The following is a 17,957-nucleotide window of genomic DNA, read 5'->3' as shown; positions in this document are numbered from 1 at the left end:
CTTGTTTTTGTCATAAATTTTCTTTGGGGGGCCGCGAAGGAATGCACCGTACACAAGGGAGGCCACACGCCGAAAAAGTTTGAGAACCACTGCTATAAGCAACCAAATTAAAGAGGAAACTTCATTTACATCACATTCAAACCGTGAAGCTGTTTATCCTTTTGTGCATTGAGACTGCAATATTGAAAACAGATACGTTTTTAAGGAAATCAGTGATCTTTTGTTGTAAAAAAAAATAAATTTTTGAAGATTTTGAGATCTCGGTGTCAAGGGCAGGATTTGCATTTGTTAAATAAAGTGCATTTCTTAAGAGGCTTTGCTTTAACATTCTGCCCACCATCTTCTACCACCTACTATAGCTAATGTTTTTTTCTTGGCAAATACTCACCCACATCCTCTTATATCAATATATTCATGTGTTTTTGATGCTGTAGAAAGGAGTCTGGATGTCCATGCTGCTGGCATGAATAAGACCAGAACATGCAGACAATTCTGTGTAAGTGCACACTTTTCTTCAATAATATAGTTTTTCAAAACAGTTGCCAGCGATTTGTTGAAGTCTCCAGGAAAATGTTATTTCACGGTGCATGTGAAGATTGCGGTCTAATTAGTTTGCCAGTGAAGGGGATAATTATGCTTAGATGCTAACTCAGATTTCCAGGAAAATGTGAAGGTTGTTCCCTACAGTGACCATCGACCTTAAACAGCCGCATGCACATCTTTTCAGGTATGTGTTTTGTCATCACGGTTTCAAGTCAAGTGTGATGTGAGTTTTATTCCCCGCTGCCCTCCTCTGACCTCCTTCGGTTTTCTGCCTTGTTGTCTTTCTGCCAGGTGCTCGTGTGAAGTGAATGTTTATCAGTACGACTATTTAGGCGATTTCTGAAGGAGATGCACTGTTGGATGTAACTTTGGCCCGATGCCCGGGTGCCTTCACCTCCCTCGCCGCCCTGTATGTGGGATTGCTTTAGGAAGGCAAAACCAAGAAGCTGAGAGCCCTTCATGCTGTGCGCACAGCAGCCGTGAAGGTTTGTGAAAGGAACGGTGACTGCTCTGGGTACCTAGAAATGGTCAGTAAAGTATGACAGCTCAGACATCATGTGATGAGCTATTATTAAGTGTTTGTGTCACGGCAAACAATAAATTGCTTTATTGCAGTGGGTGGCTTTTATATGGTTTGGGTCCCTTGTAAGACAAAAACGCTCCTTAATAAAACCACACAAGAGTCCAAAGGCTTCAAAATGCTTCAATAATTGGATGCAAGGTGCACTATGGCATTACATTATAGTGATTCTTGTTAATCCTCTGTGTTTATTATCAGATTGTAACTGAGGATATGTGGCTGTGAACCTGAAACAAAACACAATATTTAGGTCAATGAGACATTTATCTTGTGTAGCTTTATAGAGCTTTGCATTATCAATTAGGGTTCAATCCCAGGGAACACACATAAAATATGGATAAAATCTGCCAAATGCATACTGTAAATGTACATTTTGTTAACTGATCACTGAAATTAAAAGAGAAGTGGCATACATTTAACATGCACAGAGCACTGACAACACCTTTTTCCACTTTTACAAGTGCGTTTGGGAAATGAAAAGAAGAATTGAAATGGATCAGTGAGTAGTTATATTCACACTGAAGTGACAAGCTGGTTATGGAAAATAAGCTTTAATCTGAAATTTTAAACAGACAGTGTGAACAGATGCACTTGAATTAATCACATTTACCGACTAAATTAAGTTTACATTTAAAGACGCACATCTGTCCTAACGCGTTTCTTGAAATAATTTTGACAATGTTTAATAAACTCCCTCTCGATATGTTTAATATCACCGTGAAAATCATTGCAAATAAATGCACAATTGTGATTTTTCCAGTTCAGTCAGTGATGGGTTAAAGCCCAGCCCGAGCTGGAGGAGGATGCAGGTGGAGAAAAGACGCGCAACATTTGCGCTCGGAACCTCGAGCATTACACATCTACATCCCAACTAACCCAAGCTGGAGCATCCGAAGGAGTAAACCTCATCACTTTCTCCGTCACTTCAGCTGTCGATGTCTCTTTAAGCTCCGACCCTTCCCCAAAAAACGTCTCCACTGATTGAGAAAGAGCTTCGGATGCTGGCGCACGGAGCGGTGGCGCGTCCTTCCCACCCGGTTGCGCGCGATGCCCGGGCATCACTGGATATAAATGACTGATCCAAGTGTGTGTGTGACTTCAGTGGACCGAACCACAGGCTGCATGGGAGATGAACGCAGCCAAACATCAGCCTGATTTATTAGAGAGACCGGCCAGCCTGCTAGTACCGACATGGGTAAGAAGAGACGAGAGTCTATGCGAGTTTTGTGGAATGATAACGGGCGTGTTAGAAAGATGCGGTTGGGATCATTAGAGACTTTATTCGCTTGTAGCTGCTTCAGTGAAATAAATAAAAGGTTAAGAAACTTTGTAATGACGACATTACAGCTGGAGATATGGCTCTTATTGGGCACTGTGAGGAATTCTGCTCTTTTTATTCAGAGGATCAGTAAGATGGGTTTTAATATATACATTTGATGCATTTATGTTTGATTTAGTTGAAGTAAAGTTCTACTTTTCTGTTAATCACTTTAAACTAATGAATAGCCTATTCCACTTAGACATAGTTTGCTGCAGAAATTTGGTGAGGGGTTTTGTATACTTGGTTGCACTGGTGACAGCATTTATTGATATTATTTATTGCAGATATGAAGTTGTGCATATGTACTGTATATGTGAGAAATCATACTCAAAATGTAATTTTAGGACACATTGATTTGATCAGTGATATAGAAATATGGTTATTGAGGATTGAGACACTGAGCATATAAAGTCTTAAAAATATAGGTGCTAAATGGTTCTTTTGAATGAACTATTTATTCTGTTCTCCAAAGAACCTTTTGTGCACAATAAAAGTTTTCTTTTTATACTGAAGGTCAGATGTCCCCTAACATCCACAAGACTCTAGTTTATTCTCTGATTGTGCTGTTAAACATTGAACATCAGGGTTTGTTGCTGAAGCTCATGTGCAGCAAAGCAAAAGAAGTAGAAAATTCTAGGACGCCCCATTATTTTCACTCAAATTTGTGATAAATGATGCAGAAATATTTCCTGATTTCAGACATTTACATCCCACTATCTGTATGTACACACATGCACAGATGTGTCTTGTTGTGTTTTTGGTATGCAATTGTCATTATGATATCTGGTGCAGTTGGAAAAAGAACAGCCTGGGAGAGTAAAATAATTATGTTTTAATGTAAATGAGATGTGTGGGAGAAAAAGTAAGAGGGGACATTTGGAGATAACGAGCTATTAAAATATAATGTAAAATAACTGTAAAATAAATCTCATTATTTCCACAATAGTCATGGTTAAAAAAATTAACCAAACAATGCAAAAGGAGGTTACATAACCGACAGAAGACATCACGGAGATGTGAGACGACAGTGTAATCTCAATGCAAAATGAGTTTTTCTGCTATTGTTCCTATTTGCTGGATTCCTTTTTGTGGAGATAATGATGTGTGACAGCGTGCTGGAGCTTCATTCGCACAATTCTCGAGGTGTTCAAAGATGCCCTCCCGAAGGATTTTCTTTGGAAGAGCAGAAAATCCATTCGGCTCGCCTTTAGACTTTCTTCGTGTATTTATTTGAAGGCATTATGCTCTGTTTTTTGTTTTTATAATTGCTTACTGAAGTGTTTCCCGTTGCACTGCAGTAACTTTATTGGACTGAAGCTTTTTAAGGCTGTCATGAAGTTTCTCGACAGTAAATGCTGGCTCACCACTTTTAGATCTGAGGATAACCTGCAGTATTCGCCCAAAAATAGTTGAAGCACATGCGGTACCTCAGGGAAACCTTTAAAGATTGGATGTCTGTGAGAACAGAAATCAATAATGATTTTTCTTCATGAATTTGTTCTTGAGGTTTAGCCGGTACAGTCAACACAAGAGACAGAAACTGAAATCATTCTGTTGATATTTGGATACTCGAAGGATTTCAGGCAAAAAAAAAAAATATTTTTCTTTATTAATGAGAGAATGATTTGTGCTGAACTGACAGCTCAGAGTTTCATAATTCATAATTAGAGGATTGTAGATTTTGCTGCTGTATGGGTTGAGAGTTTATTTTTCATTTCTTGACACAATTTTACAATTTCAACTCATTTTTATAAGTTATAGCAACTCATTAAACCACGTTAAAGTTGTTTAACTTATCATGTTGCAACCCTGTATCACGAAATTATAGTCACCAACACGTTTTTCTGCCTATTTTGCGTGAACATGTCACGCATATGTGTCAACTGTTTTGTCCTATTTTCAAACCATTGACACATCGCTTTAGGGTTAGATTAGGTGTTTGCGTTAGGATGTCACTTTAAGTATTGGTTTCAACCTTTTTTTTTTAATGATTTATTTGTTTATATTTTATGATTTTTAAACCATTGTCGCCTGGCATTAGGGTTAGAGTTGGGTTTGGGTAAGGATGTCATTTTATGTAAATCTAACCTTAAACCGAAGCGATAATGGTAAGAAAATAAAACAAAACTGTTGAGTAACAAATACATGACAGTGACACGTAAACAGAAATGTGTGACATGTTCACGCAAAAAGACGGAAAAACGTGTCAGTGTCACGGAAAACACTCACAAAATTACGTAACTATAGGTAGGTAATTTCGTGATACTGGGTTGCATGATAAGTTAAAGTGTAGCCAAAATTGAAAAGAGTGTTTTAAATGATGACTTGCACAGCTAGTTTGATGAACCATTGTGAATTTCTGTAGAAATTACAGTATTACTGGCAACTAGCTGCCAGTAACTTACTGTAGATTTTACATTTATGTTATTTACTGGCAAAAGTTTGTTCAAAGGTAAATTAATATGAAACTTTATCTTCTACAGTAAGTTACTGGCAACCAGCTGCATAATTACAGCTTATTTTTACAGTGTACCCTTTCGTGTTGTTCAAGATGAAAACATCCACTAAATTAAACTGCTGTAAAAATAAATCACATTTTTTGCATAAAAACCTCTCAAAACTACTCAATTCCAGGATTTAACCCTCTTTAATTGCCAAGTGCATAAATGATGTCACTGAAAAACACACAAAATGACTGATTTTCAGTATAAAAATTGATTGTGGACTGGATTTTTTGTAACCTTTTTCACGGTCTTGGACATGTCAAAGACAAGTAAAAACATTGGCTTTAATGCGCTGTTAGTTTTTGTGTAGCATCAGATTTTATTTTTTCCTCCCTCATTTACTGTTCATGGCTGTTTTTGCCCCATTGACTTCCATTATAACGACATTGTTTTGATTGCATTCTGGATTGTTTGTGGTTTTCCCTGTTGCAAAGAGGTAAAATTTGTCATTTATACTGTTGATCACCAGGTGTCATCATTAACCCTTTATAGCACTTTTCCATTGCGTAGTACCCCACGGTTTGGTTTGGTTTGATTTGGGTCAGGTCAGCTCACCTCACTTTGGCTTGGTTAGCTTTTCCATCGAGTTTAGTAACACTTCGCAGTGGGATGGATTATAGGCGTGTCGTTATATTTGTGCTAGAACCCCAACCGAGGTGATACTAAAAAATGTATCAGGTACTACGTATTGCACCAAATGGAAAAGCTCCCAAAAGTAAGCTGACCCGACCCAAACTAAACCATGGGGTACTATGCAATGGAAAAGCGCTATTAGATAGGCCTGTGCAAAAACAAAGCTTAGTTTCTGGCTTGTACATGAAGTTATATGGAGTATAACAGCATATTATTGTGTGTGTGTGTGAGAGAAATAAACATCATCACTTAGTAATACTGACTAAGATGTTTTTTAATGGATTTAGCTCCATGTCAGGAATAATGAAGAGAGACAATATGTATTAGCAAATTGGCTCATGTCATTTGTCAGTACATCTGTTAGGATACCTGTACAAAAGTTCAAGTAAGGTCATACTTTTCTATAAAAATATCTAAAATCTGAATAAATCCCAAGATATTTCAGAGATTTTATGATCTTTCTTTAGGATTTGAAGAGTTAAATGTGTGTCCTCCAGAGGTTTTACTGAACACAAGGTTTATTATTTGTGCAGGCAATAGTGTGGACAAGCATCACTGATGTGAACTTTATTTAAACAGTGAATTAGATGCACAGTGTAAATGTAGTCTTGAGACTTGAGGTCGTGTGATACGACAGAGTTTATTAGCATCACTGCAGAGCAATTAGTGTGTCTTTAAACTGCACGTGACCTGCTAGTTATCACCTTTATCTCTTTAAAATCACCATCACAGTGTTTATAACTTCATTTAAAAGCAAACTCTTGGATGACTCTCTTCATACTCTTGTGATATGTTTACTCCGCCTGTATAAAGAATCTTCCACCTCTAGTGCAGCTTTGTCACCGTTTCCAGCTTCAGCTTTTCATTTCCATTTTGATTTACGACAGGTATGAATTTTAATGAGCTCTATTTAGCATTTGGAAACTCACCTCGCCTAGATTCTTCATAATGCAGAGTTCAAGGATTGAAATGTCTTTAGAGACAGCACTGGTTATGATGTGAATCATCAAATAATTGGAGTTTAATCAGGAATTTGAGTTTTATTCATTTGCTTTCATGTATCTGTTATTGAGAGAGAAAGAGTTGGACATATGAAATAATGTAATATAATGCTGAGCCAGTTAGGGACATTTTGACATTTACCATTTTATTGAAATGATTTATGTTACAGCAGGTCGCACAGAAAGTTTTGTGTGTGTCTGTGAGGCTTTTTATTGCATCTTTACCATGACATTCTTGTTTATGCCAAGCGAATAAAATTCATTAAAAATCATTTGGAAACATTTCAAGTTCACACTCATAATGTCAACTTCAATCTGCAAAAATAACCTTGTTAGTACATTAAACTCTGTATTGTTTCATTAATGTTTCTTCTTCATTGCTGGTCTTGTTCACATCATCAGAAAATGTTTTTCAAACGTATACATTTTATTACATACATGACATCACCAAGCCCTCTTATTTTTTAACCCTGCATGTGACATATTTCAGAAAATAGTGGGCGTGGCTTGTGGCAATTTGCATGTGTAATTGCATGCAAACAATGCAAACAACGACGCAGAAGTATAAATGAAAACTGACGCATGGCCTACGGTGTGTAGAGGCGTAGGTCCGATACAAAAGTGTAAATCACACTGAACTCACAGCAGACTGACAGTTGTAGGGGGCGGGGTTAACAGATACTCCGCCCAAGCCATCTAGCTGACATCATCAAAGAAGGATGGCTACAAAGGGGCGGATGTACATAATCAGCTTTAGATTTTGAAGTTTATGATTTTTTTTAAATGAATGACCAACACAGATAAATTGTTTATAATAAACTGTGTTATACTGTAAGTGCTTAAAGTACTTTAAGTAATGATGCTTATGGTTTAATATGCAGTTTATTGTAAAATTACAGTAAATACGGTACGCTCCACAACATTGGTGGAGATCCCTGCCGAAAGTTGGCACAATGTAAATCCATTGAATTTAACAAGTCTAAAAGCTTTAATCTAATTCGTTTGTCTGCAGCTTAATCAGATTCATTTGATTCCTCCACACACTTTCTAGATCATCAGAACCACAGCTTCAAACTTCATCTCATTTTTAAATGCTTTACTAAAAGTACAGACATACATATTCAGGCTAAAGCTACAGTACTGTATATTGACTCTATTTGCAGTGGTGTTGGCCGGGAGAAAGACAATATCTGTTGGCGGCAAGTCTGTGATGTAGCCCTGGAGCGGTTTAACATTATCAGCTGTGATCTGATCTCCAGACAGTGGTTGACCTTCATTTTTCTTCTAATTATTATCTGGATTGAAGCAGTTCAGTGGCTCACTTATTATTCTCTGGAGTGAATTCAAATTAGAAGCAATATTTCACAATTACAACATCAAACACTTAAAAGCAATAATAGTTTGAAGCAGATAATTGACCTTAAAGCCATTAAAAAAACACTGATTTAGAAAGATAACGCTGAGGGATATTTAACACAACACCAGGACAGGATTCACTGCAAGAACACAGTGGATTTTTAGCAGCTAAACCACAATGTTATTGTAAAAATCTCAGTAGAATTTACAATATTATTAGCAGCTGTTTGCCAGTAACTTACTGTAGATTTATAAAAGAAACTTAAATAACAGCATCATGCAAAGCATTCTGGGAACCAAAATCTGAAGAAAAAAACTGAAAGCTGGATTTCTGGTTACCAATGTTTTGCATGAGGCTGTTATATAAGTTTTATTCTGTAAACATAAATACTTGATAGTGTTTAATGTTCATCTAGCATTGAACAAACTGTGCTAGTAAATAAAATAAATGTAAATCTACAGTAAGTTACTGGCAAACAGCTGCATAACTACAGCAATGTTTGAAGAGTTTGGTCCCAAAACAATAAATCAATTTGGACTAATTTGGGTAAAAATGTGTTTTCTATACCAAGAAAGTGACAAGATGAAAACCAATATTTTCTGTTACAAACGTTCACATAGCCTCTTTAGGTTAAAATAACATTAAAAATTCAAATCCATAACTTGATTTTCAAAGATTTATAATAAAAACAGATTATTTTTATCCGCAAAATGCAATAAATCCATGATCCACATTTTTTATGTTGCTATATGTAAGGAATAATTGACGTCGGGCCATGAAAGTATTCGAAAATAATGCACAGCCAAGGTGGTAATGTGGCACGATGTGAAGATGCCATGTTATATTCATTTAGTTGACTAGTGGTATTTACTGATTAAAAAAATAAACATTAATGGCATTAATCAAAACACTTACTTTGTCATATTAAGAACACTGTCATTGCTGCGGATACTTGGGACATCGTTGCTTAACTTTTTTGACAGCGATCAGCTGTAAAATGTTTTGGTCTCGCTCGATTTTTGTTGGCTTCGAGTAAAATAATGGAAAGTTTTTCATAAGATCCCCTGTGGTCAATGTGTTAGCATGACAGAAGCTTGACGCTGTCGGGAGAACAAGCAACAGCTGGCATTTTTCATTCGGCTGAGTGCCTCTCACGTAAATTATTCAATTTTGATGCTTACGTTTCTTTCCCGTCACAGAAAACCACCACAGGTTTATCAATGCCATCAAAGTATATTTATATTTGTGAGAGAGAGAGAGAGAGAGAGAGAGAGAGAGTAGTCCAAGTAGGCCAAGAGAAAGAGAAAGAGACTGAGGCTTTGTCACAGAGGGAAAATGTTACTTTTGCTACGGTCAATGCCTGAGATGTTTTTTGTGTTGTTCTATTATATTTCATTTAGGCTGTTTTTTGCATTTACTGAACTATGATGATGTTATGCTGTTGTGTAGTGATAAAGTGTTTAGTATTTTTTAAGAAGTGTGTAAGAGTTGCTTTTGTTCAGGAGAACTGAGGTAACCCACCGCTGTCTAATTTTGCACCATGTTGACTGATGTGAAATGTGAAAGTAATTGAAAGATCCACAGGTAGCTTTCCTATTGCCTTTTGTCTTCTCAAGGTGAAATCCATTGCATATGTTAAGCTTAAATGCTTTTACCAGACAGAAGTCACTTTAAAGGTGCTGCATTTACATAAGCATAGACGAATAATAAGAGTTCATGGTATTAACATGAGCCTCAAACATGTTTGTTTCCTTCTTATTATGTTAATCTTGTGCATGCAAAAGACAGCTGGAAAAAAGACCAACATCTCAGCATAAGATGGGAGAAAAATAAAATCAGATCTCAGCTGCACTGCTGCACATATGCAACTTCAACGCAACTTCATTCCATCTGACTGCTTAGACTACAATCATGTACAGCTGAGAAAATGTCAGAGCCAAAGGCTACAAAATCTGCAGTATGGGAATGAGAATACTAGTTCAGGTTTCCAAAAATGGCCTGCACTTTTTGCTCTCCCATTTATGCTGTTCAAGTGGAAGGACAGTTTGGTTTATTCATCTCTAATCTAAAGAGAAATAACGTATTCCTTATTTTGTTCAAATGGGAGATGTGCAACTTTATTTTTTTCAAACTGTAGACTTATATACTTATGACAGAAATGACGTCCTTGTGTGACATTTGTTACTAATTCACTGTTTCTCTTTGTTTTGTCAACAGACAAAAACCGGACTTGCCCTTTTGTTTGATGAGCACACGAGTAACGCCTATGACATTCGTTTAAAATTAACAAAAGAATTATTAATCATACAGAAGCAAGATGTGGTTTGTGTTAATGGTGGTGACTCACATTTAAATGTAAGTACTAAAACTTTACCTGTAAAACACATCATAGATCATCTCTTATCTAAAATATCTAAACATTCTTAAATTAAGTTGTATTTTCTTGATGAGCAAAATGGAAATAAATCTAGTTTTTAGACAAAAAATATCAAATGTAAGCAAATTTGTGCTTAAAACAAACAAAAAAATCTGCCAATGGAGTAAGAAACTTTTTCTTGAATTAAGTGTTTAAGAAAAAAGTTAACTTTTTTCAAGATATTTTTCTTACACCATTGGCAGATTTTTTTTGCCCTGATTCACTTAAAGTTTATATTATTTATCTAAAAACTAGACTTATTTTGGTAGGTCATTTTGCTAATTAAGAAAATCCATTTTATTTATAAGAATTTTTAGATATTTTTACAGAAAACGAGACAAAAATATTAAGTAAGAAAGTCATTTTTTGCAGTGTTTATAACTGTGTATATTGTATAGATTTTAAATCTTTATTTCTTTCCTTACTATAAAGTATTAAAGGGATAGTTCGGCCAAAAACGATATTAAACCCATGATTTACTCACCCCCAAGCTGTCCGAGTTGCATATGTCCATCGTTTTTCAGACAAACACATTTTCGGATATTTTAGAAAATATTTTAGATCTTTCTTTTGATTAAATGTAATGTTACGGGGTCCAGCAATAGTCCACGACCTTCAAGTCCAAAAAAAGTGCGTCCATCCTTCACAAATTAAATCCAAACGGCTCCAGGATGATAAACAAAGGTCTTCTGTGGGTAATCCGTGCGGTGTTGTTGTAGAAATATCCATATTTAAAATGTTATTAACTTTATTAACTAGCTTCCGGTAGCGCCGCCATTTTAGAGTCATATGCATTCAGGATGAGCGCTTACGCAGCATAGACACCGCACGGATTACCCCCAGAAGACCTTTGTTTATCATCCTGGAGCCGTTTGGATTTAATTTGTGAAGGATGGACGCACTTTTTTTGGACTTGAAGGTCGTGGACTATTGCTGGACCCCGTAACATTACATTTAATCAAAAGGAAGATCTAAAATATTTTCTAAAATATCCGAAAATGTGTTTGTCTGAAAAACGATGGACATATGCAACTCGGACAGCTTGGGGGTGAGTAAATCATGGGTTTAATATCATTTTTGGCCGAACTATCCCTTTAACGTGGTTATCTAATTTAGGTTTTATTTTTAAAGCCTATGATGGATTATGACACTTAATATAAGACATATGGAGTCAATCATAAGATTTAATGTATTATAATTCATAACGGCTGTTTATTATTTTGGGTAAATTATCTGTGAAAACATATTGTAAAACTGATCATACGGTATATTATAAACCATTTGAAATGCCTCTATAATGCATTGTATGTACAGGCGTCAAGTCTTTCTTCATGTTGATTGCTTTAATAATTGATGTCGTGAATACTTTACCAACTAAATTCCCATTTTTTAAAGCACAGAACCGTTGTACTTCGAAGACAGCTGACTGGAGGTCTCGGCTTAAGTATCAAAGTAAGTTGTTTTCTCTTGTAATATGTTGAGTCTTTGTAGACATTGAAGTATTTATCCGGAGGCCAGATAAACACTTCACAATATCACTCGTTTAAAAAGCAGCTTCAAATTTCATTATTTTATCCAGAAGAAACTTTGATAAGGCAATAGATTAATAAGTGCATGATCTTGACAGATCTTTGTGTATTTCAGGGGGGAGCTGAACATAAAGTGCCTGTGGTCATCTCAAAGATTTTCAAAGATCAAGTAGGTAAGATGACAAAATTTCCTCCCATCAGACATTGATAATGATTAACATTGTGATAATAGTTAACATAATCTGCTCAATGTTGAGGTTATATTTAGGGTTAATAATCTTAATGACACTGATGAATGAACCTCAAACCACGATGCTTGTGAAGACAGATGATGTTGCTTAAAGGATCAGACTTACAGTTTTTGTTTGGTTAACAATAAAATAAAAAACACGGAGGAACGAAAATAAAAATGTAAAGATTTTGGGGTGTGGTTTCTAGATTTATGCCTGTAAATTATAATCTAGCAACCTCCCAAAACCCAACAGCAACCACAAAGCAATGAACTAGCAAGTCAATGCATTTAGATTTTCAGGTTATAGTCCTTCATCTTTGTCTGACCTTCCAGTCTGATCTCACGGGAATTTGTATGTATTTTATAAGTTTGCTCAATCGTATGAATTCATACAAATATGTCAGATTATTATAAAAACCAATAATGAAACCACACATATCACCCCAATGTCACCGGGGTGAAAACATATTGTACAAAAATGCATAAATGTGTCTTACAAATGAATACAAATTATCCACCTCGTAAAACACATTCAAAGTGTCGTAAGATTGTGTCGTACCTCCTTGTTATTGTGTTTCTGCACTGTTTAATCTAAGCAATGTCCATTTGTTAGCTGTTAGTCATTGTTTGTCTATAATAAAGAGCTGGGTCTATTTTTAGCATTTCTGATCTTATATTGTAATTTATGCAGATTCAATATATTCTGTAAACACTCTGTGAACAGTATAACATTATATAAATCTATTTTAATCAAGTAAAATAAGCTCAATCTTTATAATCTTTATGATCGGGCCATGTCACATTTAGTTCGTATATTAGTTTCTTATGTAAATTTAATCTAGACATATACGTATCCAAGTTGCTTGACATCAGACAGCTTCATTATGTTTGTCAGAAAACACTGAGCTAAAATCCAGATGCATGTCAAATTCATCATGTTTTCACTAATGTTAGACTGAAAGATTCATCAGAGAAAAACCTGACTGCCATGTCATCCCATAAGCTTTATTAAAAGAGTAATTATATCCCAATCTTTACATTGACCTTAGAACTTTCCGGCAGGATCTGCAGCAGATCAGACTGGCATGCTGTTTATCGTCGACGCCGTGTTGCAGGTTAGTATTTGATGCTTTCTGTCTGAAGTCGCCCCCGGAGGTCAAAAGTGCAGCGCCCTTCTTTTTGCATTTTAATGATGCTTCCCTCTGATTCATTTCCTTCAGCTTTACTCCAGCTTTAGCCTTTATCTCATTTTCAATAGAAGTTGAATCATAGCTCAGTGGAAACACCGGCAGAGAACTAAACAAATTACTTGTTTCTGGGTCTCATATCAGTAGAGCTCTTTATATCTATGAACAAGACTGATTATGATCAATATTTTAAATGAAAGTCCACAATTCCACTTAATAATTTGAATGCAAGGTTTGTTAATATTAATAACACGTTTTGTGAGAAAGTGAAATAATTACTTAAATGTAAATGACACATCTGAACATGAAACTGCATGTTTTAGCTTTAGTGACTTCACATGAGTTGTAATTATAAGTCTTTCTGTTTTTGTTCTTTATTCAGGTCAATGGTATAAACGTGGAGAAATGCACCCATGAGGAAGTTGTGAGTGTTCATTTAATCCTTTTGTTTATTATTTCTGCCCTTGGTGTCGAAATGACATTGATGTTGAACTAAAGCTACCACACACTGAACTGCTCGATTCTTTTTTTTTCTGTATCAGTAATGAATGTTTCTTTTCCCTACCGGGTGATCGATAGCAGGTAGATTTGTCATGCGCAGGTCTGTGAGCGAGCGAGAAGCTCAGTGTTGTTCATTTCCTTTTTGGCTTTGAGCAGAATCATGATTTGACTCGAGTTAACCAAGACAAGCTGTCACTGTCTGAGTGATGATGAGAGACATATGAGAGAGAGAGAGAGAGAGAGAGAGAGAGAGAGAGAGAGAGAGAGAGAGAGAGAGAGAGAGAGAGAGAGAGAGAGAGAGAGAGAGAGAGAGAGAGAGAGAGAGAGAGAGAGAGAGGAACTGTAAATGACTGGGATGTTTGTTTATGATAAGAGATCAAGCATAAAAGATCAGTCTCACATGAGCCGAGTATCCATCCACTAGCAACCACCCAGATCATGCTAGTTAATGTAACGGGGCACCTACGTTTACTTCAGTGTTTTGCATGTGAATTCTTATCCAATCATGACAAACTATATAACAATGGAAAGCTCTAAGAGTGTAGATTTGATTTATCATCAGGATTTTCTAAAATGCTGTGGGTCCACAGGTGGGCCCATGTTGTTATTATATATTTGTAACACTAATACCCTATTCTAAATCTAAACAATCATGACTAATTATACATCATTGGAAAGCTCTAAGAATGTAGTTTTTATATTTCCTCACCATTTTGGGGAAATTATGACGTAGTGAGAGTCAGTTTCTAAAATGTCACGGGTGCCACAGATGGACTCAATTGGTTTTTACATATGTATAGCACTAATACCCTGTTCTAAACCGTAACAATCTTAATAAAATATATATCACTGGTGCGCTCATAAAGTGTAGTGTTTATATTTAAAACGTTTTAGCAGTAATAATAATGCAGTGACAGTAATTTATTAATTTGTGACAAGAGTACGCAGCAAACCGTTGACATCTAGGGCCCTATCTTGCGCCCAGCGAAATTGACTTTGTCAGTGACGCATGTATCATTCGTATTTTGCACCGGCGCACAGCGGGTTTTTCCCTCCACAGACGCACGTCGGCAAACTAGGGAATGAACTTGCGCTCCCTGGGCAGTTCAGCGTAAAAAAGGAGGCATGTTCCGGTGCAAACCATCCCTGATGCTATTTTGCAGTTTCAAAAAACAATCGCGCCACTGACCAAAAAAAAACCTTAGTCTAAAGTCAGTGGCGCGTTGCGCGTGGTTCATTATGCTATTTTAAGGGCGCATGCTTGATGTATAGCGTGCACAACGCGCACACACTTTGCTTATCTAATCTACACAGATGCAACAGTTATTTTTGCAAATCCTAAATTGTTACAATAAAAAATATTAACACATGAGATAAGGGAAGTCATTGTGGTGAGCATTGTGGTGATAGTTTTTATTTATTTTGTGTGGCTGCGTTAAAAAATGATCATGCAAATAATGATTAAAATATTTTCATAAGTTTGTTGTGTGGCTGTATTACGTTTATTTTATGTAAATAATAATTAAAATGTTTTCATAAGAAACCTTAATGTATGTGAACTTGATTTGTAAGTGTACTTTGGGGTTGGACTGCTTGCGTTTCTTGGCTTTCAGCGGTGAGGGTGGACGCAGCGATGTCCTTTGCTGGCGTCAGGTCATGTGTAGAGGCAGATCCATAGATATGTATATAAAGGCTAGATGGCTCGTCCGCGCTGCTGGCCAATTGAGTGCAACGTCCGCATTTTGGCGGCCATCTTAGGACAGGGCGCTCGCTCACTCGTAGCATTGAGTTTTAATGATGCAGGTACTTTTAAATGACCATAACTTGCTTAATTTTTTACCGATTTTCAAACGGTTTGGTTTGTTATAAACGTCAAAGATGTACCTATGACACTGCATACCTATACTAAAAATAAAAAATAAATTCATGAAACATGTTAAAGCATCCAGAATTATAGCCACGTTAATAACGTTTGTAAAAACCCAAACCGTTTGAAAATCGGTAGAAAATTGAGCAAGTTATGGTCATTTAAAAGTACCTGCACCATTAAACTCAATGCTACGAGTGAGCGAGCGCCCTGTCGTAAGATGGCCGCCAGGTGATGCCGTTAGGGACTCCGCCTTGAGCCATCTAGCCTTTATATACATATCTATGGGCAGATCCACCTCCCGTTACACGGCGTGCCCGATTTATGCTGACAAGCTTGGGATTCCCCCGTCTCCTTACATCATTGTAGCGCGTGGCGTAACGATGGGGATGCCAGCTGATGAGACAATTGTGGCTTTTTCCTCTCACGCCTGTTTAACCGACGCTGATTTGGGCGGGTTTCTCCTATTCCCATACAAAACAACTTCTCTGTCTTTGACTGCTCTTACAAGAACGTCGGTCTCCTCGACTGTGAATCGCTCCTGGCGTGCGCCTGGTAAATCCGTCATAATAATAGCAACCCGCTATGGAACTTGCGCACTTGCGTTTAAAGGGAATGTTGAATGATGTTCTGATTGGTTTATTTGACGTTACGCCCAAACCACACCTACTGTATGAGTAATGAACCTACTTCAGACCAACCCCTTATTGATTTGCGCCTGGCGCAAGAGTTATTTCTCCCACCAGGAAAATAGCAACAGCGCCCAAGATCTGCCCACAAAGTCACTTGCGCTTTGCGCTTCGCACTTGCGTTTCAGATCGTTAAAATAGGGCCCCTAGTGGTCATTGTTGGTAAAACCACTTAAAATGTAACACAAACCTCATTTTTTGTGATTTTAACTTGAAATTTGTATCACAACTACTTTAGACTAAAATTTTGTAGCGGTTCTGAGGTAAAACATTTTTATATTGATAATTTATGTATAAAATATATACTTTATTGAATTATTTTAGGGCTGCATTGCAACTAATTGTTTGCAGAATACAATTTTTTGTTGAAAAATGAATGAAAGTGTGTGTATTGTGTATAATAATTATGTATATAAATATAAATATATGTACACACACATACATGTATATATTTAAGAAATATTCACATGTGTATGTACATTTTTATCTTTTTTTACATAAATATGAATACTTAATATATACAAATATTTTTCCTTAAAATTTTACATGCATGTGTGTGTATTTATATACATAATTATTATACACAATACACACACATATATGATGTAAACAAAAATGTTTATTCTGCAAACAATTAGATGCGATTAGTTGTTATACAGCCTTAATAATTTTTAATTATTAAAATAAACTACTATTAAAAAATATATATTTAAATATTTTTAACTCCATTAAACATATATTTTAATATTTATTAAAAGTTTCTTCTTTAAAACAAGACCAAGATCAGGCTTCTAGACTAAAAAAATGCCAGAGTTATGTTCATTTGAAGATGCTCATGAACTTTTCACCCACACACTCAATGGGGGGGGGGGGGGGGTTGTGACAGTTAAGCATCATTGGAGGATGATTTTAGGAAGACTGTAAGTCCTCATGATAACATTATTCAAATGATGTACAAGAGGACAACATCTAAATCAATCAGTCTCTTGTATTTGGAAAGATAACATTTCATTTTCCATAAATTTTCAACTGTTTCTAAATCGGGTTATCATGTGTAAGATGATGAAATGTGATGATATGAAACACTGGTGTGGTAATTGGCCGTCTAAGCAGCAGTTAGTCGACCTGAACCGAGCTCATGATGATCTGATGCTCCGTCACACTCGTAATCATTTATGAGAAATCCTCTGAACTTCATAACCTCGGAGAGATTACATGCTGATTTAATACAAATGTTGAGACTCCAGTAAAGTGTGAAGCAGTGATTTAAATCCATTTCACATGGTTTCCTTTAAACATATTTTCTAATTATGATGCATGCTGATGTCAAATGGCTGCTTTGTTTCTTTCTTCTACTGTTTTATTTGTTTGTGTGTTTTATGCAGGTGCATCTTCTGCGAACGGCAGGAGATGAGGTCACCATCACCGTTCGCTACCTCAGGGAAGCGCCGGCCTTTTTAAAACTCCCTTTAGGTAAAAATAACTTCACTGATTTAAAACACGCTGAAGCGAGTGATGTGAAACGCTTTACATGCTTATTTCCCTTTGGGATTAATAAAGAACACATAAATAACGCTCCTCATAAAGCAGAGGAACT

The 17,957-nt window shown here is 36.3% G+C and overlaps 1 protein-coding gene across 1 annotated transcript in view; it reads left to right on the top strand.

Moving 5' to 3' along the window:
- Positions 1-445: 445 nt before the first annotated feature.
- Positions 446-17,957, top strand: part of sntg2 (syntrophin, gamma 2) — a 59,461-nt gene continuing 41,949 nt past the window's right edge. The window contains exons 1-9 of the mRNA XM_055172744.2: positions 446-727; positions 835-1,028; positions 1,884-2,318; positions 10,157-10,294; positions 11,751-11,807; positions 12,000-12,057; positions 13,188-13,231; positions 13,686-13,727; positions 17,746-17,833. Coding sequence (XP_055028719.2) covers positions 2,253-2,318; positions 10,157-10,294; positions 11,751-11,807; positions 12,000-12,057; positions 13,188-13,231; positions 13,686-13,727; positions 17,746-17,833 — 493 coding nt within the window. The 5' untranslated portion in view covers positions 446-727; positions 835-1,028; positions 1,884-2,252. The remainder of the gene's footprint in view (positions 728-834; positions 1,029-1,883; positions 2,319-10,156; positions 10,295-11,750; positions 11,808-11,999; positions 12,058-13,187; positions 13,232-13,685; positions 13,728-17,745; positions 17,834-17,957) is intronic.

This window comes from Misgurnus anguillicaudatus, chromosome 7 (assembly GCF_027580225.2).
Source record: "Misgurnus anguillicaudatus chromosome 7, ASM2758022v2, whole genome shotgun sequence".
NCBI lineage: Eukaryota > Metazoa > Chordata > Actinopteri > Cypriniformes > Cobitidae > Misgurnus > Misgurnus anguillicaudatus.
The sequence above is the reverse complement of the archived record's forward strand: the minus strand, read 5'-3'. Positions and strand labels throughout refer to the sequence as shown.